The following is a 25,184-nucleotide window of genomic DNA, read 5'->3' on the forward strand; positions in this document are numbered from 1 at the left end:
AAGCAAACAAAAAGTGATACATATATAATGTGAAAGCCCAAAATGATGACCACAGGACTATCTTTGCAGTTGAGTGCTTGGAGTGCCTTCCAATGAGCACAGAGACTACATCTGAATGGCAGTCAATGAGGGTATGATCTCCTGTTTGGTTACAGAGTAGTTAGCCCTAAAATCATCTGAAGTGACAACATAATTTCACTTGTAATGTACACATAAATGAAGGTGAAATTATTTCTTCTTTTGTTTTGCTTTTCTGCTTTGAATCCATGGTGGTCCAATAGTTATTCAATAGTCACTATTGAAAAATGAATCACAGCAGATGTATAGTTCATCTTTGATGAGCTTTGTTATATTTCTTAACCACCTAATCCATGCTTTGACTTTTACACATGCCTGTTTCATATTTATGACCCACATATACCAGATTTCCCACTTGCATATGTACCACCCCCATTCCTTCCCTGTCAATGTTTTCATCTGCAGGCATGTCATCAGACAGTATGTTTTAGAATATAAAGACAGGTATGTTATGCCAGTGCAGCACTAAAGTTAAGCTACAGATAATCTATCTAGCCATGCTGTCAGTTTGACAACCCAAGATTTCACTCATTGGTCCCCTCTCTCTGCTTGAAAGTGAGGTAACCAGTGAAATCACCTGGTGTGGTTTTTGGTTGGAATGAAAACCTGCATAGTAGAGTGTAATGCATATTGGTCAATGATTTGGCTTAGAGGGAGCATTTAATTAGAGAAGACCAGTGGGCCCAGGACAGAACCCTGAGGAACACCATGGATGAGGGAAGACGATGTAGACCCTCCAGTGCAAACAAGCTTACATTACCAGAGACAGCAACAGCTAGCAGACCATAAATATCTCTGACAAGTGCAGAGTTTGTATTACGTTTAGGCCAAACCCCTGATTAAATAAGGTAGTCTGAGGCCATGTAGTGTTTAGGCTGGCAGGCCACAGTTCAGTCCATTGTGAATGCTGGGAGTTTTGTGACGCCAATGCAAAGGCTTTGTCAGAAATTAATGTTCTTCCCCATCCCTAGATGAGTCAGATTCACTAAATGCCAACTGACAGCCTGAGCCCAAAGTCAGCCAGCTGATCTTCGAGAATTCCTCAACGCTTGACATTTTACCAATGCAGTGTGTTTTACTCTGGCTCTCATTTCTGATGCTGCCTCAGACTCTTGTCTCTGCCCCTGCCGACCTTCAGAGCCTGTTGGAGGCTGCCTTCACAGTTTGAAATCCACCTGCTCCATCAATAACACACACACACAGACACACACACACACTGCAAAAATATCCATCAAAGTAAGTCTTTTTATCTGTTGAGCTACATAATCATACTTTTCTGAGCCACAAAATCTGCCACTTGAGTGAAATAATTCCACTTCAAGAACATTCTTCAGCGAGGTGTCATTTTTCTTGTAATAGTGCAGTATTCTGCCTTTGTTTCAATGCATTTTTACCATATGACTTGCTAAGATGGCCATTTTTTGCAGTGCAAATACATATCAACGTGCACATACACACACACAAATACACACACACACACACACACACACACACGCACATACACGTCACACATGCACTCATGACCAAATTGATACATGCACAGCCAGCTCACACACCCACCCACCAACACACAGTCAGGCATGTTGGACTATGTCTGTGGTTCCTGTATAAGGAGTGTGCTGGAGTAACAGGCCTGCCTATAGACAGAATGTTGACATCAAAGGCCTGCTGTGCTGGGAAACAGGATCGCTACAAGAATGTCAGGATGACACACTGATTCAGGAATACAACACTGAAAATGAAAAACTGATGGGGTGAAAAAACATCAAAGTTTTCCTCTCAAAAGCTCTTCAGCTTCGGTCCAAACAGATAATCAACATGTTGACCTCATTCAAGGCTCTCTACAGTGAGCAAGAATAGTCCTAAACCACTGGGCTGGACTCAAGTGATATGGGTTTTTGAGGGCTAATACTAACGGTTTTGGAATGAAATTACAGATGGCTGATATTTAGTGATAATACTATGTGTCTTTTATTTGACAATTTTAATGGCGAAAATCCCAGATATTTGAATCAGTTGTCATTAAATGTATTATCAGCTAAACTGCATCATATCCATCATATCAGAAGTGGACAGCACAGACTGGACCAGACCTGATCTTTAATAAAAGAACAGTACTGGCCACATTAGTCTAACCTTAACTCATGTTTTCCTCACACACATTAGTGCTGCACCCCACACTGCCCTCTTAGCCCTCGCCCTACCCACTAACCCTCAATTTTGCACGTTCCTGTGAACCGTTGTTATGACGAGGGCAGCCCATATTATGAGCGAGCCAAGCTGAGTGAGGGCTAGCGGCTGCTCAGCCCTCTGACTGAGCCCTCGAAAGGCAGCCAATTAAGGTGCAGACTAAAAAGCCAGTGTTTACCCAGAGGGCATTGTGAGAGGATCGCACGCCAATCATAACAATCACCAGAGAACACAGATGACGTCCAAATGTGAGAGCTTTGTTTTATTGCTGCTGTGCTCGACTTTACAATGTAGAGACGTACTACATTTGTGTGGATCTGGGTATCCTGTCATAGCAACTGACATGCTGAATTATAACCGTATTTTTCCTTTTTAGGTGTTTGACTATTGCTTGTATTGTAGAACTTTTGTTTTATCTTATTTAAAAACATTTTATTCATTTTTTAAAAAATTCTATAATTTATTTTCCATTTCCTTATTTTACTTTATCAATCCTTAGCATTTTCCTATTTCCTTTTCCACTATTTATTATTACTGTTGTTGTTGTTGTTGTGTTGTTGTTGTTTAATTGATTTAGAGAAAACAAAGGCAAAGGCTCTGAATCCCCCTTCATTTTCCAAACTCAGTTAATTTCTCGGTGGTTCCAGATGGTTGGCCTCCCTGCAGAGGCTGCTGGAGAAATGTGATCAGTGTAGCCTGGGCTGTCTGTCCAGTCACACCACCCGTACAGCTCCTCCCTTACTAAACTAACGCATCAATAAAGTCAACATTAAGAGCACTAATGAGTTTCAGTGAGTTTGTCCAAGTCTATCAGTCCACCACGGGACACTGGTATCTATAATGCAAACAGGACAGACAGCCAGAAAGACGCCAGTATACATAATGAAACAGTTAAACCAGCCAAAGCTGCCACGGTCCAACCAGTTTGCTCACTGGCACCGGCTCCTCTCCTGAGAGCAGAGATAGCCTTTTATCCTCTCTGCATTATTTAATCGCCTCCACCTTTCAAATGGGAGTCAGCCCGTTGGTTTGCTGCATAATTACAGGAGCTGAGGTAATCTCTTACTGGTGATGGTGTATAGATTCTTCAGGAACACACAGTGTTTCTCATGATATAACATTAATGTAGATTGGAACCACAGGTTTCTGGCTGAGTAGGCTGGAACTCTTGATTATGAGTGCATGAAAGAACATTAGGGCCACAAAAAAGAGTTCAGAGATTAATCTCAGAATTCTATGACAAAAGCTTGAATTCTGAGATTAAAGTCAGAATTCTAAGAATAAAAATAAAGTAACAATCTCAAAACTTGGTAGCGCACACACATACGCACACGCGTGTGTATGTGTGTGTGTGTGTGTGTGTGTGTGTGTGTGTGTTTGAGTGTGTGGGCCTAGTCCTCTTCTGCATGAATGTCATGGCCATAAATGAATAAAAAAAACTCATTTCCATTTATATTTTTTTCATTGTGATGTCCACTCGAGTTCCCTCTTTGTCACTCAGGTTTGCCAGTTGCTCTAAAACGCTGTGGTTGTTTGGATTCAGCCACTGAGGTTTGCAGATTATTTCAGTCCCCATGCAGAGTAGTTCTGCCTTCCATGTTTGGACAGAGCTAAAACTTCTTTGACTACTTGATCCACCAAGAGGAAGATAATATTCTAAAGGTTACCTGACAGTTATTACCAGTTATGTGTTTAAAACTGTATTTAGACTATTTTAGGTTACAGACAACAATGTGAACAATTGTTATATTATCAAAAAAGACTGCCTAAACCAAATATCCTAAAAGAGTCAAAAATGTAACAGCCTTTAATACCTTGTGTTTCCAGCAAGTTATTTCATCATTACATTCACCCGTAATCAATAAATTATTATTCATAAATTTTGAAGCAATTGATTATTGTAAAACTTTATTACATTTGACCCATTTAAAAGGACATTTGGCAAGATTTTGACAATTTATTACATTATCTGACAATTACTGCATTCCTCTAACATGTTAATGAGATATCCAACAAGTAACAAGTATTCTGATTACTCTGAGGAGTGATTCATGTTTGACATTAACTATTGTGGATTGCAGTTTCCTTTTTGGTAAAAAGATTACTGCAGTCCCGTTTGATATAACCCAAGCTCCTCAACCTTGTAAGGAAGAAATATGTAGCTTGTGAAAAAATAATGAAGCCAACCAGTGGGTTAGCCAAAAGGAAAACAAAAGACACAAACACTGAAGTGATTAAAAATGTATGATTTCATTATAAATCAGCAGCCAGGGCACATAAAACATCAAGAAACACTGGTATTGGCAGTAACAGACTGTCCTCCAGCCAAAAACGACCCCATAGGTCAGGGGTGTCCAACCAAAAACTCCACCAGGTGACTTCACTGATCACCTCACCTTGTATCAGAAAGGAGGAACTAATCAGTGAAATCACCTGGTGGAGGTCTTGGTTGGAATGAAAACGTGCAGCCTCTTGGCCCTCCATGGCACATGACTGGACACCCCTGCCATAGGTCATGTGTACAACATATACCTACGCTTTAAAATGAAGCGACCTCTAGTGGTCCTGTACAGAACAACACTGTGGTGTAGTGATGAGGGAGCAACAGATTTTGGGTAAAGAGGCCTGACCTTTTCCTAACCTTAACCATTTTACAAACCATTCCCTCACCTTTACAGTGACCTTTTCCTAACCTTAACCAGGTGTTTTTAGTGCCTAGCGAGCTCAGGGTCATATCAAAGGGTAGGAACAACAACCTATGTGGTGGTATGATATGGAGGACATGTTGTAACAGTTTGACCTGAAGGAGGAGGAGGATCCTCTGACAGTAGAATATTTCAGTAACAAGGTCACCTTAAAACTCCAAACCCTCACGACCAATATCTAATGAATCTGAGAAATGGTCATCAATTATTAACTAAAATTGATAAGACATCAGTGAAAATAGGTTTGTGTGTGTGTGTGTGTGTGTGTGTGTGTGTGTGTGTAAGTATTTGAGTGCGTGGGTCATATTTTGGCAGTAGTCCTCGTCCATCCTCTCGATGGTGAAGGTCAAAGAAAAGCAGAGATGTTATGGAGGGTGAGATAAGTGTGTGTGTGTGTGTGTGTGTGTGTCAGTGTTGAAGGGCAGGAAGAATGGTTCCCGTGCAGGCTCCAAAGCCAACCCTGTATCCAGCTCCTTCACAGTAACCTGCACAGATGGGGAGAGGCAAGACATCACTGCGTTATTATGATTATAAATATTACAATGATATTCATAGTAATGAATAACTCCCATTACGGTAACTGAGTAAATCTACTTCCACCCAATGACATTCTTTTTTTGTTGTTTTTTGTTTGATAGTAACTCATTTTTAATTTGAATACATTTTAAATTGTCCACTTTTTCGTTTTACTGAATTTAATTTATTACAGCAGTGATTTCACTTCTGGTTTAAGTATTAGGTCATGGTTCTGGCATATTGTCCTGTTGGTCAACTTAATAGATGAGAATGTGATGAGACTCATACCTCTGCCAGCACTATGCAAGTACATTTTACCTATTTGTTGAGAGTCACTTGATCTTTACAAGTGTGATGAGCGGTGTTGATATTTTACAGTGAGTCCCTGTCAAGAAATTATACAGAAAAACCTACTGGACAGCATCAGTATTTTTATATTTTGTGATGTAAAATTGGTTATATTTTCTTTGAAACCACAGGACCTGAAACAACATACATGTGACAGAACAAATATTGCATTATTCAGCGTCATATTCAGTGTCATGTATATGTATATACATAACACTGTCGACTGCAGACAGAAAGCAGCTCTGCAGGACGGCCCTCTGCCATCCAGAAAGAAAGGACGTCGATTTTTGAAAGTGTTATAAAAAGTATGTTAGCAAAAGTATGTGAAAATGCATTCAAAGTACATTTAAAAGTACAGGTGATTAAAACAGGCTCTGCAAATTAGTTTCTACCATTATTGGAATTTCAATTTTTTCTTATATTGAAGCTCAGCTTTGATCAAAAGAGCACTGCTCAGAGATTTTAGAGATCAAAAATCCCAATCCCAATACACATGAAAAATTAAATAAAATACAAGGTCAAAGGAGTCAATATTTGTAAAAAATGCCAATATGTCTATAGAATGGGGGTAAAAGTATAAATTGGGTGGAGTGTGTTTGTGTGTGTATGTGTGTGTGTGTGTATGTGTGTGTGTGTGTGTGTGTGTGTGTGTGTGTGTTTCTTGTAGTGTTCAAGTAGAAAAATTCAATTTTTGAGGGGAAGACAGTGAAACAGTGAGCGAGAACAGCCAGATAAAACCAAAGCAGTGGGATGAATGAATTATTAATATTACACTGTACTGAGACAGAGGCCTCTGATGCTGCCGCTGGCTGTGTGCTCAGCTTGTGCAGCAGCTTTGACTGCAACAAGTTGGGAAACCTGAGGGTCTGCAAAGGCGGCTGACGTGACAGAGCTTGAACTAGCTGATTTGCTGTTTATTTGCTGACTCCACCAGCTTTCAACAACTTGCCATAGGGTTAGTGTTTGGACACAACGTAAAAAAATCGAATGCCAACTTTTTTTCATGTACTGGGTAAAACCCAACACTGACCTTTGTCTAGCCAACTGTTATTTCTGATAGCACCAAATCCAGCTCACTTGAAGTTAGTAAGGGAGTTCCACATGGAGCTATTTTAGGGCCTTTATTATTCACTTTGGCTGGGTTGTACCAACAAGGATTAATTTTTTAAATCAAGGACAAGATACTTTAAACTCCAATTTAAACTACGATCTGGTTTTAACTTTAAACTTACACTTTTGAACAGGTTTGAGCCAGTTGCTGCATTTTTGAGCAAAATGATCATGTTGTCCATTATCCCCACTGATCCATTATCAGAGGCTGCCAGTTTCCAGTTTAAAACAATGCTGCTGTCCTCATATGGCACCTTATTGTCTCCTATATAATTTGGACATACTGTTCCATTTATTCAATCAAACATAATTCATTTAACTTGATTATTAAACTTAATTTATTATTTAAGTTAAGTTTAAACCACTAAACTTGTATTACTAAACTAGCCTTAGATGTTGCAGCAGAGCCAATTTTAAATCTGGATTTACTGATTTTAAACCTTGCTCTGCTAAACTCTGATTAGAACTAAGATTAAAATTATACATAAAAAGAATTACATGACATTATCTGCCCGTTGCTGCTCTTTAAAGTTCATTTAGATGCAGATCATAATAATTTGTATGCCTCCAGATTCACATTTCAACAAGCCATCTCCAATGTACAATCTGCTTTTGACACTTTCCAGGTGTCACTCATTGATCACATTGTCTTAACCGTGAAAAACCAAAATGCCTTTTATTTTCAAGATTCCAAGGATATGATCCTTAAGGTGTTGGGATTTTCACATTTCAGAGTTGATTAATTGAGAAGATTGATAAACACTGATCCAAGCACATAAGAAATGTGCCTCATCTTAATCAGCAACTGGCCATTTTCATCAGTGCAAAGTAAAAAAAAAAAAAAAAAAAAAATCATTGAGAGACTCTTTTTAGCCCAGTTTTAGTGCTCCATGTTGCCCCCTGGAAGTGGCCTGACATATTCTTGTAGGTGGAATACTTCCCTATGTACACTATCTCTGATTATAGTTTGATGACCATTTCACAAAGCTACAGTAAACATGCAGCCGCCCATGAATAATGCAATCTCCCTCTGGACAGTTTAGTAATATCTAATACACATTAAATGTAATGTAACAAATATGCAAATATTGCGATGGAGATGCCTCTGTGGGGCTTGTTAGTATCATTTTGAAAATACCAGCCCACTGACATGATGTGCATCAATCCCCAAACTTTCCTCAAAATCCATCCTCAGTGTCTTGAGATATCAAGCGTGTCCTGAAAGACAACAGTGCTGAGGATGATGAGTGGAATCTAACCTGTGATGGAGACGTCATCTCCGTCCTTCAGGAAGGTTCTGGTTTCTCCTGCGCCCAGATCGATGCTCTTAGATCCCCTCCATGACAGCTCCAGCATGGAGCCGAAACTCTCTGGGTCCTTGAAACACACAGTGGAGTTATACATACAGTACACACAGACAGGTTATCCACATGGAAATATATTGTACATATCAAAACACATGGCTCAGCAGTGAGCCAGCTGGCCTAAATGACAGACAGGGAGACAAACATTCTCTCTCTCATATATTACAGTATACATCCCCCTCCACACACACATATGCCTGCAAAAAATATCACGTCATGACATCATGGGATTTCTGTGTTCTGTGTTCAGAGCTCTGTTTACGAGCTGGTGTGCCAGCAGATGGGGGGGGGGGTTCGAGCTGAGACTATTTACATATTCATAGATCTGCACATTTTTAATGAGGGCAAGATTTAGAGTTACATTTAAGCGGTTTTAAGGGACTAAGGGGTGTTTTTTCATGGACAAAACTTCTAAATATGTAATATTGTGTAATAGAGATAATTTTTTAGGGACTTAATAAATGAATGGAGTCGAACTTTAAGATTTTGTATTATGGTAAAATGGTGAATTCCAAAAGCCACTTTAACTATACTTGTGAGGATGCTTTATTGATTACATTCTGTCTGCAGCTGTCTTTCACCTTCACTCTCTATAGCACATCCTTATCCTTAACCCTTACATGAACATGATTTCAAAATCTAATCCTTCCTTTAACCTTAAAACCAAATATAGATATGAGGACTGGCAAAAGGAGGATTTTTAAAAATCTGCTATGCCTGTGAGTATGGTAATAAAAGAACACACAAACACACTCACAGGTCCACTGATGGTACCCGAGGCCAGCAGGTCTCCTGGTCTCACGTTGCAGCCATTGACTGTGTGATGGGCAAGCTGCTGCTTCATAGTCCAGTACATGTACTGAGGACAGATGCATACATGGAGATTGAAAGAGAGAGAGAGAGAGAGAGAGAGAGAGAGAGAGAGAGAGAGAGACTCTGTCAACAAAGTATCGGTTCTCCACTGCTATCGACTGTATATGTGCCCATCAGGGAAGCTGCAGACAGAGACTGCATCCCTGCAGTCTAAAGACCACTGCAGGCCTTCTCTGCTAGAGTTAGCCTGATAAACTGTTTTTACATATGCATCTTGCCTCATGCAGGTTTAAAAATTATACCATGAAAATGGAGAAAAGCTCACTGAAAGAGTGCTTGAAATCCTCGATTTTCACCTAGCAGTTTGCTGAGGACCAATCATCGCATATGCCTAACATAGACTTAAAGTCCTTTACCTCAGTTGAATGAAATAAAAAATGAATGACAAACTGAATGATATCACTTTATAGATGGCCAAGCAGTTACAGAGACCATCCTTCAACCAGATAACCTGGATTTAACCCTCACCCTGCTTAAGTGTCCATGAGCAAGACAATAAATCCCTACCGACTCCAGAGCTTGTTGGTATTGTGCTAACCCTCTGCTCTCTGTGCAGCAGCGCAAAAGACAAGGGACTATGGGCCTCATTTTCTTTTTATTAAAATTTAATGACCAGAGACGCTGGCTCAATCGGTATCGCGTGGATTCTGCTTTAAGCATCACAACATTATCATATCATTTACTATAAACCAGTGGTTCTCAACTGGTGAACTGTGGTCCAACAGTGGACCGCAGGCACGTAGGCCCACTTCATCAGAAAGGGCACAAAAACAAACAGAACAAAACAATAAAAATAAAAATAAATGCAGATCACCAGCACTGCATTTTTATTGTGAGCTTCAATTCCCCCAAGCCCTGATCCTCAGCTAAGATTAAACAAATAATAAAATATCTGTTTATAGGAGAGTTTGAATATTATGTTTTTACCTTAGTCTAGCTTTGGACCGTGACTTTAGGACTTGGCCAGATGTGGAGCCCACGGCAACACCAGCTGAGAACCACCGCTACAGACAGAGAGGTGTCTATGGCTCAGTATAGCAGGCTCTTACCTTGAAATTAGACTTGCATATGGTTGCTGCCTCTGCCATGCCTTCCCCTTAAGACAAATCACAGAGCACAAGTCACTTATGTTGGAACAGAAAATTCTTTACAACATACAGCAGCGAGTAGTCAGTAGTTGGTTATGTAGTAGTAAATTGAAAGATGAGCAAACTACGGCTTCCAGTCATCTGATCATCATAAACAGGGCCGGGGGATATTAATATTATATGGACTTGCATGTAACTTGCATCAGTGATGTACGACTTTTGATGATGTATGCTCTGAATTTGGGTCACAGAGACTGATGTCAGCTTAAACAGGAGGACAGCCGAGTTTGGGTGGCTTTACTCTCCACTACATCCCTGCTTACAACACTGTATGTATCTGTGTGTGAGTGCTCCATGAAAACATAATGGAGTGGTGTGTGTGGGAGGCATGGCAACCACTCTGCTTAAAGTGTAGGTAGAAAGTATAGGCGGTAAAATATTAAGCAACAGAATGAGAGGCAGAGAGGGAGAGAGAGAGATTAGATGGAGCTCTCAGACATAAAAAGCATTTAATGGTAACTCATTACCATGAACGGCCTCAGGGCTTTCACTATCAAGCACGGTGTATATGTGTATGCGTGTGTGTGTGCACGCGCGTGCGTGTGTGTGCATGTGTGTGTGTGTGTGTGGGTGGGTGTCTGTGTGTGAGGAAGCATGTTTAACTACAAAACGACATAGAGAAACCATTACAATTTATTTGATTATAGTCGCCTCATGTGCAGCTACTATAAATATGTACAGTACCTTTTAGCGACACGAACAGATTAATGTTGAAGGTGTAAGCATCGTCGTGCCGCAAGTAGGGGAGGGGCTCAGGCTCCTGCGGCGAGAGCAGGACAAGAGGAATAACAGGAATAAAATGAACAAAAATCATTAACTCTCAGATGCAGCAATACCATTTTTTCACTGCCTATATAAAGCTTCCATCTGTATGGGATTCTGAAGGCTGGCACCGCAACCAGTTCCAGTATTTCATGTTGAAATTCAATATCTTTAAATTTGACATTTAACATGCAAATTGGAAAAATATTGACATCGACATTTTTCAGTATTTCTCCAATCATTTTATTCTTGCCAGAGTAGAATAGTTTCTGAAACAGCGTTTAAACCAGCGTGTTGCACTGAAACTCTCAAATAAAGTCCAGGATGATATTTGCTGGCCTTTTAGTGTCATAATTAATCAATGACAAAATAAAGAGAAACATCCAATCTTGGATACTTTTATACTGCAATATACAGAGCCAGAAAAAATAGTAAAAATGAGTCAAAAGTGACAAGACAATGAGACAATGAAAAAAAAAAAAAACATTACCATAAACTATATTTATATATAAAATAATATTATATTATATTTTTATATAATATTTAATATAATTTTATGCTTATATTCAAAATGATATTATAAGACAAATTGCCAGTGGATTACCCCCAACAAATAGTAAAAGAAAAAGAAAAAAAAAATCACCAAAAACTTCCCCCCAAAATTGAAAAATTGAGGCTGAAATAAAAGTTTTAAGGGTAAAATACAAGGGTCCCTGCCTTGGGCCCCCAAATGCCTATGGAAAGCACTGGCTAGGTATAACTTTCCACTTCTGCTCACCCTGCCTCTCCCAGAATAACCTTAGACATCCCCATGGGCTTGTTTCTTTCAGTGCATGGAGGTAGAATTAACAATACATAGTGAAACTGACTGCACAGTAACAGCAAGAGTGAGGGGTTTTTCCATCTGAGAAAAGGTTGCAACCCTGAGTCCAAGCACAACATGTCTTGTGGCTCCATTGCACTGTGGTCTTAGAAGTAGGTATCTCTGCCTCTGCAATGACGGATTTCTCCCTGTATGATTGTTGATGTTGGTGAAAAATGCTGAGTCTAGCAAGAAGTGCTCAGGGACTGACCGCAAAACCTAATGGTTACGGTTTTGATGGTTTTAAGAATGGATTTTTAAAAAAAATAAATTATCAGTTCACTTTTTTATGTGAACTGATAATATGTCATGACATATTTTCAAAAAATATGTCATGACATTTTGATCCACACAAGCATCCACCAACATATCAAAGTCTACAGGGAGAGAAAGGCGAATAATGATCACTGACTGCTGCGAAAGAAGACGTTCTAATACAGTCCTTTGGCCATCGGGGGGCAGTGCTGGGCACTTGCTAAACAGAGGCGAATGTAAGGCGTCTATTGTCTGTGAGGCTAACTGATAGAGAATGATCACTGCATTTGATTCCAGATATTTACCAGTAACTGGACTGTTATCATCATTGTTCCACTGCCCTATTTGTAATGAGGACATAAATATAAGCTGATGTGAAATTCATAGTTGAAATATGATATCAGTTTCAGAAGATGTCCACTAGCACTGAAGCTACATGCTGGTGACTGGTTGCATAACCAAATAGAAAAAAAAAAAAATCTTTTTTTTTTCTTAAATGGTTCCAGATGTTATTCATCTAAGCACACAGAAATATGAATCTTCTTACCTAGCCTCTGGCATGATAACTAAATAAGTAAATAAATAAATAAATAAATAAATAATATAGATTTGAGAGCTGATTTCCTAGAATAGTCCCACTGAGGGCTCCTCATTTTACTCTGTTTATCCCAGTTTTAGTGCTCTACGTTGCCCCCTGGAGGTTGAAATACATATTCTTGTAGGTGGATTAAGTACCCATGGGCTATCTCTAAATCTATCTTATCATTTGTTTATTTATTTATTCATTTATTCACCTTACCACAGAAGTCATTCCAGTGTGGTGTGCGAGGATTTTAACAGAACAGCTTCAGGGGTGTCAATCTGTAAAACCTGACATGCAGCCTGCCTCACTCTGCATACACGAGCTGCTGACACTAAAACAGTTGCATTAAATGCTGTTTCATGGGCTTTGTCCACCCTGTGTATAACACTGACAGACTTGTAACATATTGATTTTTTGGTATGGAATCATGGAATCACATGGCACAAAAAGATCAGTTTCCACTCTCCCAAATATCAGAGGCTTAACTGTGAACCTTGTACTGACCTGGACGATGTTGGGCTCAACAAAAGGCAGCAGGGCCTCCATGGGCACGACCCAGGGTGAGATGGTTGTCCCAAAGTTTTTCCCCAGGAAAGGACCCAGAGGAACGTATTCCCAAGCCTGGATGTCCCGTGCTGCAAGTAAACACAAATATGATGTAAACAAAGCAACAATGGCATGATAATTACCAATATTAGTAAAACTCTCTCTGGATAAACACCAGACTTGCTTGTCAGCAGTGGGACTCCATTTGGACACATAAGACCACCATTCTATGTAAGGGCAAAATAAGGACAATGTAACATACCTCTACATTACGCTACATACCTCTACCTTATATGCCAAATGATAACTTTAATAGGTTTAATAAAAAAAAAAAAATAAATAAAAAAAAAACTGGCATGGGTTAAATATTGGACCTGAGTAAGAATTTGCACACTTTCAAAAATATGCACAAACACACACATATGAGGAACAGATAAGGACTATCTCATGGATAACTGGATTAAGATGGGTAATTCTCGTCTGGGTTTTAATTGAAAATATTCTATCTGGGGTTCAAATCATATGCGCTACAGTCAGCCGACGCTCTCGTTTCTACTCTCACTGTTCTCACAGTCTGATAACCACTCTGCTGCCACTGCAAAATCTCCTTGCATCTGCATTTCTCTGAAATGTCATTTGTCAGTCCAAAGGACTAACCCATCTGTCAGCCAAAGTGACTTCTGGTCAATGAGCCATCCAGGCAGCGTCTGCGCTGTGATGGACCGGCCGGGACTTCTGTAATAGTCACAATAACGCTATTGAAGTAATCATTTTATTTTAATAATACCAAAATTATGAAAGCTTTTAGATTGCTTTTCTAATTACTTAGAGAGAGGTAGATTTCTCCAAGGAAAAATGGTTGAACATATTAAGAAAATAACAGAAAATCCAAGATGTCGCAGTGCTGGGTACCCTGTTTGACTGACAGGTGATTGTTGTGCTTACCAGTCTGAGTGGATTTTGCCAATAAATTCAAATTCTGACTCAGAACTCCCCAACTCACTCTAAGACTGAGATCACTCAGATCACCTGAGAGTGGATTTGACAGCAGTGTGATAAACGCAGCCTTGAAATACACATCTCTCTACAAAACCTCTCTCCCCGTGCGGTCTTTCTCATTCCCTTCCACTGTGAAACTAATGAAGCAACGGTGAGATTATGCTCTACTATAAGTGTCTTAATCACACTCTATCAGTCTCTTCCTGCATCCCAACACACAGAGATGGCTCATTGGCCAAACCATTCCCTCACCCACTGGGAGAATCCAAGAATTGCTTCTCAATTAAAACGGTGTCATGAGAGGAAGGCAGAGTTGCGGAGGAAGAACGGGGCCATCTGAGTCAGTGCACAGTTCTGTGTTAGAAACTGCGGAGAGGAAACCTAGGGAAAGTGTGGTCGGCTAAGCGAATGACGAATGGCTTCAGCAGTCAAGCACAAAATGAAAGCAATGTCACTTCTTTCTCCCAAGCTGCATATTCAGCATTATCACACTGCGCTGTGCTGAATATATTGAGGCCTACTGCACAGAAGCATCTGTGCACTATTACGATGGGTGCGCCTTAAAATAAACAGGTCTTGTCTGGAGAGCGGTCAAAAAAGGGGAAAGACGACTCATGCATTTCTCTTAAGTAATGCTGTACTTCAAAGAACACGACCTCAGTTGGAAGGTATATCTTACATTTACTTTAATGCCATGTATTAAGCCAGAGTTACCTCTTTTTTTATTTTTTGCACAAGAGGACACTATTCTGCATTCGCCGATCAAGGCCATAGTCTCAAATCAGAATTTCCGTTACGTTTGAACAAGTGAACATTTCAAGTTACTGCCATCACTTCATAAAAAAACACTCAGGTAAACAGGAGGGCACTTGCTCTGCGTCTGTGACTCTCCTGTGTGTATTCTGCACGGAGCTCCAGCCACATAAGCTGTATCAGTGCTCTCATGTGGCCTAGTCCTTTATGAGAATGGCACTGTGCTCCTATTCTTCCTCACACCTCCCTCTGCCAAGGGCCATAAAAAAGTAATAGCCGCTGCTACGCTTCAAAGAAGGCCATTGCAGGATCTGGCAAAGGAAGAATAAAAAGGAAAAAAAAAAAGAAAAAAGAAAATAAAGGCCAGTTGCTGTGCTGAAATGCCACTTGCTTTACACCCTAAAAGTCTCCCTAAATCACAAGCAGTCCGGCTCTGGCGTGGCATGAGAGGTGCAGGCAGTTTAGCAGATTAGAGATTGCTTCAATATTTAACCAAGCAACAGGAAGGCAGGGCTGGGAACGGCATTCCAGCAGCAGGCAACACAACAGGCTGAAGCCAGCAGGGCTGCAAGGGACGAACTGGATGTATTCTCTACTGTGACTGAAAACAAACTTGACTGTAGCAAAGATGAAAACATATTGAGACTGAATGCACATAATGCACATACTTTTGATACAACTTACACAAAATGTACAGGTGTTTTAAATAATTTGATTTTGTATTTTTCTTTTTTTTTTTTTTTTCAATTTCCTGCCATTTAATTATTTTCTTGAGAATTTGGGCAACTGCAGCTGGCTCAATTTCCCTCGGGGATCAAATAAGTATTTCTGATTCTGATTCTGATTCTGATGGACATTACTTTACTATGAAATACTGAAATTGAAATGCTGAGTAATTTGATGGTAATTTCATAGAAATTAAAATGGCTGTGCAAAAAAATACACAAGAAATCTATAACTCAAGTAAATCTCTTTTTTAACATCAAAATCAACAAAGAGAATATTACCAATGCAAAATGGAAACAGTAGCTACTACCAAATAATTTCAAAGAGGAACCAGAGAATAACCACTTTGATATGGAGGGGGGAACACATGGACACGCAGATATTTGATATTTTAAAAGGCAGATATTGGTAGTGTGCAGTATGGCATATTGAACTGTCCTGTGTAACATATACTCTCAGTCTATTTTGAATGAGCCATGCTTTTCTTTTACTCAAACTGTTTTGTGTCCCCGTCATTTTTACTTCTACTTCAGAAAAATCTCAGCCAAAGTAAGAGCCCTTCAGCTGCACGTTGCTGTAGTTTGCTGCTCCCTGCACTCCTGCGGCTCAGTCGCCCCTCTCTGCTCCCTGGCCGTGAGCCAGCGCTGCTCTCAGACATCAACACGTCCAACCTTCAGGTCAGTCCACATCTGACCTCATATTACACTCATCGTTCTCCATTTGTACACACACTGATGATGAATCACACAGGTGGCTCTCAAAATGCAGCTGTGCAGGGCCCTCATTTGAGAGGAAGAAACTCACAAATTCATGATAAACTCTGAAAATCTAAGATTATTTATGAGAGTATGAGAAAGATAGATAAGAAAAAGTATCTTCTGAGTTTTTTTCTTGTAAATTTGTGACGTTATAATCACTGAATTTTCTATTTTTTTTTCTCATGAAAAAAACTGGCCCTGCTACTCTGTTGTACATTTGCAGCAAAAAAAGACTTTCATTCTGGTTGTCTGCTACATGAACAGTCAGCACTGCTCCTTCCACAAGGGGAGAATAAACTCTCCAAGGGGGCGGGTGGGGTTAGAGGAGTGACACAGCCCCCTGGTGTGGGACAGCGAGCCAGCCAGCCAGCCAGCCAGCCAGCCAGCCAGCTGATACAAGGTGTTGTATTAAAAATCTGATTTGCTTGAGACAGTATTGAACTGATTAGTTAGTTATTGTACTGCACCGGTTGTCTATGGGAAGCTCTTCTCCTAACATAACAAAACATCTGGATCAGATTTCACACAAGAATACATGGATATGATCAGCTTGGTATTATGATTATGGCTTATGAGAAGGAATGGGAAGCCCCAAGAAGCCCTAAGATTCACTGCAAGAGCGATGCTTCAGATCCAAACAAAGCTATAGCATGTAGCGAAGAGCCGGCTGTCCTGTTCAAGACAACATGGAAAGAAATTTCTTACACAAAAACACAAGTTTCAAACTGGCATTCTTGGATTTATGTCTTGTCTAAAACTGTTTCAGAAGCTCTTCCATTCTGAGATAAATATCATTTTAGGGAAACTTTGAATACTTGGATATTTTGGATGAGATGGATAAAATCAAATATCATGATATTTCTGACCAAACACCCCGATATCAATATGTGACAATAATGTAGGAATGATAACTGGTGCTTTCATAAGATATCTATAATCAAGACATTAGTGATAAACAGTCACTAGTAATGTGAATAAGATGGCCAAGCAGGTATTGGTAAATTATAGGACAGCCACACCAGTTTAATAATTTCATATAATAATAGCTACATCCCTTTGCTGTAATGCAGCCTTTAAAACCAGGAAAAGACAGCACTTATTACCACCGCATCAAAGCATTAGACAAGCCAGGGTTCGATGGGGCAAGAAAAGAGAGGGTATATTAGAGAGAGCAAGAGAGTGACAGCAGCATGCACGCCCTGGAGATTTCCCAGTTGAATAAATAATACATATTCCCAGTCATGTTCTGATGGGAAGCTTACTCTGCCATTTAATCTGAGGCCAGCTTCCATATGACTAAAGATGAAGTGGCTGCATCAGCATCTATAATGCAGAGCCAAATTAAGGAACAAGTGCACTTCTAAGTGAAGAGTCACTGCTAATTAATCGTGTTGGTATGGCAGGCAGACCGTCAGCTTTCATCTAATAACTAGTTTAAAACCATGCTCACATCATTTTGTGAAATAAGCATGAATTCTGAAGAGCAGACTGTGTTGGGGACACAAATGAGAGGGTTAAAATAAAAAATATTAACATAATAATAATAAAATGATAATAAAATAAAAAATATATATATAAAGGGTTAAAATGGTTCCAAGATTAAAACAAACAACAATGACAAAAAAAATAATAATAATAATAATAATAATAATAACTTTGCCTAATATTAGGGTTGAGGTTTCTTGACTTGATGGATTTCCTGTGCTGACTCATTTCCTAAATTCATGATGCAAAAAAAAAAGTCATTTTTTCTTGGTCAGAAGTTTGTATTTACAGAAAATATGATATCATGTTTGCATGGTTTACTTGCAGTTGGCTTGTTAATATAACAAATCTAACAGCAAAAAAAAAAAAAAAAAATGTTCAAGTTTGAGGCGATGGATAATTGGCTATTGGATGTTGGCAGGTCCGTGTGTTATTGTGTTGAACGGATGTGTTTGACTGCTCAGCTGTCAGAGTGTGTGTTTGCCCTCTGGCTGTGTGTACTGGACACCAGTGCTCCAGGCAAACTGAAGCTAAGTCAAACTCTGCAGTGAAGCAAGTGATGAAATTTTGATTGCCATGTCGGCAAAAGCGAGGAAAATAAGGCCAAGCCTGAGAATAACCACAATTCGGAGTAAGATTTTGGTGATGGCTTAAGATGAAATCCAGGTTTTATCCAATGTCTCTGATTTGTCTCCTCCCCTGGTATGGAAAAGTATTTAAAATCATATGTTCAGACTGATGTTTAGTGTTGCTTGTTTGCTATTATTTAACCAGTCAACAGATTTCAGAGAAGCTTTGAAACAAGCTGAAGCAGGAAGTGAAGTGAAGGGCAGAGGAGGAGCTTGTAGAAATTTACAAAGCTCAGGCCAGGAACTAACGATAGACTGGCTGTAAATTGTATGGTGGAAAGAAGACCCACAGTGACAACTCTGAACATTGTCATTTTACTGGAAGAAAATGTATGTGATATTGCTTAATGTAGCTTTAATGTAGCTTTAACATTTTGTGCTCATTACTCAAACCTTTGTGAGGCTATGCATCAAAATCTATATTTTGCAAACACATACAACAAGGATGATATTTGTGTGATGGTGCTTTGAGTCAAGGCCCTTACCACTCCAGTCATTCATGAGCACCATGCCAAAGATGTGTTCATGGGCTCTCTCTATGGGGATTGGCTCTCCTAAGCGATTCCCTCCTCCGACAAAGAAGGCCTGATAACAAGTAGAGAGGCAACAGATTAAATATGATACCAAAAAATATTGCTATATTGCTGCACATATACATGTGGTATCCCTGAGAAGGACAACTCAGTGCTGGGATCTATCTTCCTCAGTCATTCCAACATCTGTTTAGACATTAGACATGAAGTCAAAGTGGTGAAGAGATCAAGTAAACTCTAATCACCATTTCCAGCTCAATGTCCAACTGCTTTGACGGTCCGAACACTGGAGGGTTGGCTAAGAGAAAAGAAAAGCACATGGTTATCCGTTTAAGAGGTTAAACTGCTGGCTGGTCACAACTTGTCCCAGCAACAATGTGACAAATTGTTATTTTAACTTGGGCACAATGCAGTCAAACAGTAAGTTACTTTTGTTTTCACTGCCTCTCATTGTAAAACTGAAGGTGAATTATCCAATTACTGTTTCCTGCCACTATTCTTGATTTGTTTTCATCAAACTTAATCAACAGCCACATACACTAAGAGGCTTAATTAACTAAGCGAATGCAGGGCAAACATGATTTTTTTTTTTTTTTTTTTTTTAATTCTAGTATAGTATAATGTGTTTTGGGGAGTGTTTTTTTTTTCCTGCCATTGTTTAATGTGAGCCCTTCTTCCATCTAGTTGTCTCTACTTTGATAACAAATGGTAGAAAAGTTGACTTTCTCTGGACACTGCCACGATATTTGACTGATCATTCACAGGGTGGGACACTGACTTATCCTTGTTTTTAAAGGTAAGGAAGAAAGCCAGTTTGGAGGGTGCAGCCTCAGTGGAAACAAAACTCTGCCAGACAATGAGCAAAGTAATAACATGACCTTTGAAATGAATAAAAAGAAATGAGTAATGAGCAAATTTGCTGAGCAATACAGAGCTCTAATAAATAGTGTTATTTAAACAGGTGAGTGTTCTTACTTGGGTCAGGCCTCATCTGTCCTGAGGGCCGGCGGATGGGAGTCCCAGAAACCACAACTGATGATGCTCTGCCGTGGTACCCGACCGGAAGCCTCAACCTGCACAAGTCCACCACAACGTCAACACCATAAGGATCACAGTGGGAAGACGCATATTTAGTTTGGACGTGGACCGCTGTGCTCAGAACGGCCGATGCATTAACCTTGTATAAAATGATGGGGTCGCACTAGTGAGAGCATACACTCAGTGGCCACCTTATTAGCTCCACCTGCACAATCTAATCCAGTCCAACTGTTTTGCCATAAAGTTTCCTCTCCTGCTGCCTATAATGATCGGCTTGTGTTGTTGTCATAGTAATAGAGGTGTTCATTCACTTCTATGTTTGGCATTGAGCTCATAGTTAGTGCTGCTGTTGGACTGGACTGCATTTTACTGACAGCTGTTTCTACTATTCTGTCCCCCTTATGTATATAAATAGGGAGGACAAAAACTTAGAAACACCTCTCAATATAATGCAGTCCAGTACAAGACCTCTGCAAACTACAACCTTAATAATAAACATAGAATTAAACTGACACATTCTCTACAATGTCCACATTTGTTTGTTTGTTTTACTAATTTTCAGGTCATTTTCTGCTGATTTTCTTGTAAAGATTTGCAGTTTTTTGGGGAATGCTTGGGTCATTTCTGGCTAATTTGCTCATCACCTTTTTCACCATGTTTCTGAAAGTGAATTTGCTCAGATTTCAAAGGGCTAAATGCTTAAGAAAGGCATCTGGATGCAGCCTTCCCCAAGCATTTAAGAAGAATTCAGCATCACTGATCTGACATCTAAATATAAAAAATTAATAACTTTAAATGTAGTTTTCTAGTTACTCATGTTTTGTTGCTAATTTTCTGTTTCACCCTTTATTTCTTTCTTTCTTGCATTTTTTTCATTAATGTTCAGATACTTTATTGCTGATTTTCCCATTGCCTTTTTTCCTGTGTTTTTGAAAGAAATCAAGTGAATTTGATCTGTTAATTGAGCCTTCAAGAAATGTATTGGTTGTATAGGTCCTATATTTGGGAGGGCAATTTGCCTAGTGGGCCTGATGGCTCTGGGAGAAAGATGCGGATAATTCAAATGAGTTTGTTGATGATATGGGTTAAGAGATGCTTCATTAATGCTGGTTCAAGCAGCTGACCAAATAGACCAGTATCTGTCGTACATGAAGTGTTTGTGGGCCATTCAGTTCAGGTGCTCTATATGCATTTTCAAGTGATGATCTGCAACATTTTCCTAGAAATAAATGTCCATTCTCTTGCAAAGGCATGGAAAAAGACACCTTGCCAGTCATCTTTATAACCAATCCGGATTGTCAGTCTCTGAGAGACAAAGACAAGATAGAGATGCACTGGCAGTCTTTGCATTCCTCCCAGGAGAGCCAGAGAATAAATGAAGGCTGGCTGTAATGTATGACTGAGGCATGCTGCAGGGATGCTCCAAGAGCCATGCTGCAGTGTTTAAATGCAGACTAATGCACTGAGGCCCAAATCAATTAGAGAAACCTTGTAGTGTCCCTACACCAATCACTGCTCCCCGAAAGCCTTGAACAATTTGTTCCAGCCTGCCTCTCAATATCAATCTGAACAAAGGGAATAAATAAAGGCTTTTCAACAAGCCCTTTAGGTCACTGACTGTTAATTCTATAGGAAATGCTCCTGTATGTTTGTGTGGTAGTGTACCAGTTGGGCATCAGGGCATTCTCCTTCCCCCTGAACATGATGCCGACATTGGTGGCATGATCTCTGGAGGAGTAGAAGTCAGTGTAATCCCCTGTGGAAAAACAGATAGGATAGTTGATAGGAGACACAGACTACTTTGCTGGATGATTCACTCAAAGTAACAACTTGATTTCCTGTGCCATGCCTTTGTCTTACTGAAGCCACTCAGAATAAAACCAAAATAATGTCATGTAAATGTAATGCATATATTGTCAGACAGTGCCCCCTTGTGCTGAACCACCCAAAATCCATTTCCTCTGTTGCAGCTGACTCGCCACACAGTGTCATGAAACAAAAGCCACATTAACCTAGCTTTCCATAATGTCAAAGGTCAGATACAGCAGGTCTTGAGATGCCGCATCGACAGAATTAAATGCATTATTCAAAAAGTGTGGCGTGACATCAGCTGCGGAGGTGTCCCGTTTTCGCTGACTGATGCTGGAAGAGGAATTTAACACAGGAGGAGCTCACCGATTTCTGCAGGAAGATACATAGTGGCTGTGCTCTGATGGACAAACGCCCTGCAGACACAAACAGAGAGAAACAAACTTTGGAAATCAAAGCTCTCTCTCAAGAAAATGACTAGACATAGACAAGCCTTTTGGAGATCCTAAATACAAGAATTTGACCACTATGACTTTTTGAAAGCTGATAACAACACTTTTTTTATGCAGATGGCAATTTTTTCATACCAACAATATATATATATATATATATATATATATATATATATATATTACATATATTATATTTGTCCATTTACTTTCTTTCTTTCACCGTAAAGGACTTGGAATGGACTTGAACCCAGACCACCATGGCCCTAGCCCAGCACCATGTGGTAGTCAGAATTCAAAAAGTATTCACTCTTAAGCTCACAATTTCATTTTTGTTAGCATAGAAAAAACCTCTGAGGCAGATTAAACCATGGAAGACTGAAACTCCCCACTGAAAGCCAGGATCATAATCACAATAATAATGAAACACATTCACGCATACCTTTTTTTGTAATGCCATCAAAATAGAACACCAGTGTAGTAATAAATACGTGATCAATCAAAGTGCATCGACACAGATCAACACAGACATGGATGGCAATAATAAACATGCAATATCAGACTTATACCGTATGTCAGTGTAATTAAGACACCAAATGTAGACTGACCTGGTCCGGAGGCTGACATCGTCTCTCAGAGTGCCCTCACTGGCTGACAGCAGGACCTGCAGGGTCCTCCTGGCTTCCCTCCAGGCCTCATAACCCAAACCCATGAATGCATTGAGCGTGGGCTGGCAGGAAGGCAAGCAGAGCATGTCAGTCCACGCTCTAAATTGATTCATGTAGCACACCATTTCTCTTGTGGATCAATACAGCTAATATGTGTGTGTGTCTATGTCCATCCATTGAGTAGTTTACTCTGTACACCGGTTCTGAGAAGTCTCTAATGTGGAGGCAGGCTGGAGGGAATTTTTATGTTTCTTGTCTTGGCTGTCTGCTTCTTTCTATTGTTATAATTTGCTTCAGTTTCACCTGCTTTTGTTTTTTTTTTTTAAGACCATTGTGAACTGCTGTGTTTTGAAAAGTGTAGCACAAGTAAACGTCAATAATAATAATAATAATAATAATAATAATAATAATAATAATAATAATAATACTCATGTTGGTGAGCATTCACCCTGCTCAACTGTCATTGAGTAAGACACTGCATAAACCCACTGGAAGCTGGCTTAACATACCAAGAAGTACAGAGCACTAACACACTTGTCAATAATAATAAAGCTCTGATTATTCTTTTCTATGAACTTGCCCTATATGAATTGCTGTGAGGCTCTGAGCTTTGGATATGAGGGGAGAGAGAAAAGGAGACAATAAAACACATGACTCTCAGGCTAGTAACTCTCTTTTGTATATTACATCTATATCTATCTATCTATCTATCTATCTATTGAAAGAAAATGCATTCAACCACATCAAGCTCAAGGTAAAACTATCCCCCCAGCTATTACCCTGATTGAGTATTATTCAGTAAGCACACTTTATTGGTTACTAAATGTGAAATTTGTATTATTGCACTTTTAAAGGGTTCATTCCTCATGTATTATTAGTTTGGCACTATTTACTGATGTGGTCACCTTAACATTTTGGATTCACCTCCTCTATCTCTTCTGTTTTATAAATGATTAACATGGTAACACAGCACAGAGAGGATTATGCCATTACCTGGTCAAAGACATGCTGATATTTGGACAGGATGGGTCCTCTGAACAAAGGCTTCATCACACTAAGGTCCAATATCTGATCTCCAATTGCAACCCCAATGCGATGTCTGGGCTGAGGAAGTAAAAAACATACTTTAACATCACTTGAGCCAGTCCACAAAGCCATTTAGCCTCCATCCATTGAGTCGCTTAGTCCATAGAGGCTAATTATTTCCAATTCTTGTTTCTGTCAGTGTTGAGCTGTGTCAAGCTAGCCAGGGTTAACCAAAATAACTGCAAGTAAGGCAATTTTGTATTTCATAAAAGCATAAATTTGTTGCTTAAAAGCACAAAAAATTAAATGTCTTCCAGTGTCCTGCGGAAAAAAAAAAAAAAATCATGTATAATCATGTGAGTGATATTAGTCTAACCAACTGACTATAGTGTTACACTACACATAGTTCACATATGAGTAATATGTTGAACCTCTACTTGCTCCATAGCTACCAGACCCTGCAACCCCTTTCCTTCTTGATTACGTTATCAATAAGGCTTTTACTTTTAAAGTGACCGGAAGTGTTGTATTTGTAGCCTGGCTAACTTGACACTGATCTGCTGCTGAGTTCCATTCAACAGTGTGTGGTAAGTGTTTGGAAACATTTCCTCCTTTATATAAGAACAGTGTACTTACGTTATCTGGTGTAGAGAACACTCCATAAGGCAGGTTGTGGAAGGAGAAATCAGACTTGGCATCTACTTTTATGAAGGACATCTTCCAGTTTGCAGTGGTATTCCGGTCTGTTCTACTGAGTGAATGAGTAGGGGCAGAGTAAGCTCTTCCAGATGTTAAAAATGCAGCCTTTGGACAGGCCCACCTCCTTCGGCAGGGCCAATCACACACTGACTTTAACATCCACCCTAACCCAGACTTCTGGAGATAATGCAAACCAGCTTGTACCATGACTAAGCAAACTTGTTCTCTTTAGGACTGAGGAACCCTTTCGATTCCGATTGAGAAAAAAATAT

General features: G+C 39.6%; 1 protein-coding gene across 1 annotated transcript; it reads right to left on the minus strand.

Annotated features, from left to right (window-relative positions):
• Window positions 1-4,928: 4,928 nt before the first annotated feature.
• fah (fumarylacetoacetate hydrolase (fumarylacetoacetase)) lies at window positions 4,929-24,968 on the minus strand. The gene is made up of 14 exons (XM_030047591.1): window positions 24,850-24,968; window positions 24,181-24,291; window positions 23,128-23,249; window positions 22,437-22,486; window positions 21,927-22,017; window positions 20,199-20,296; window positions 19,469-19,521; window positions 19,176-19,275; window positions 13,299-13,429; window positions 11,017-11,092; window positions 10,234-10,280; window positions 9,069-9,170; window positions 8,207-8,324; window positions 4,929-5,458 (listed from the first exon to the last, which is right to left on the minus strand). Exons 1-14 carry the CDS (start codon window positions 24,928-24,930, stop codon window positions 5,382-5,384), a joined length of 1,257 nt encoding a protein of 418 aa, XP_029903451.1. The 5' UTR covers window positions 24,931-24,968; the 3' UTR covers window positions 4,929-5,381.
• Window positions 24,969-25,184: the final 216 nt, after the last annotated feature.

Source organism: Myripristis murdjan, chromosome 3 (genome assembly GCF_902150065.1).
Source record: "Myripristis murdjan chromosome 3, fMyrMur1.1, whole genome shotgun sequence".
In the NCBI taxonomy this organism is placed as follows: domain Eukaryota; kingdom Metazoa; phylum Chordata; class Actinopteri; order Holocentriformes; family Holocentridae; genus Myripristis; species Myripristis murdjan.

Coding starts and splice junctions, on each gene's coding strand:
- fah (XM_030047591.1), bottom strand. CDS start 24,930: ATGTCCTTCATAAAAGTAGATGCCAAGTCTGATTTCTCCTTCCACAAC. Junction 23,250..24,180: donor ATCAGCATGTCTTTGACCAG/GTAATGGCATAA, acceptor CCTTCCTGCCAG/CCCACGCTCAATGCATTCAT. Junction 19,522..20,198: donor ACAGATGAGGCCTGACCCAA/GTAAGAACACTC, acceptor CTTTTCTCTTAG/CCAACCCTCCAGTGTTCGGA.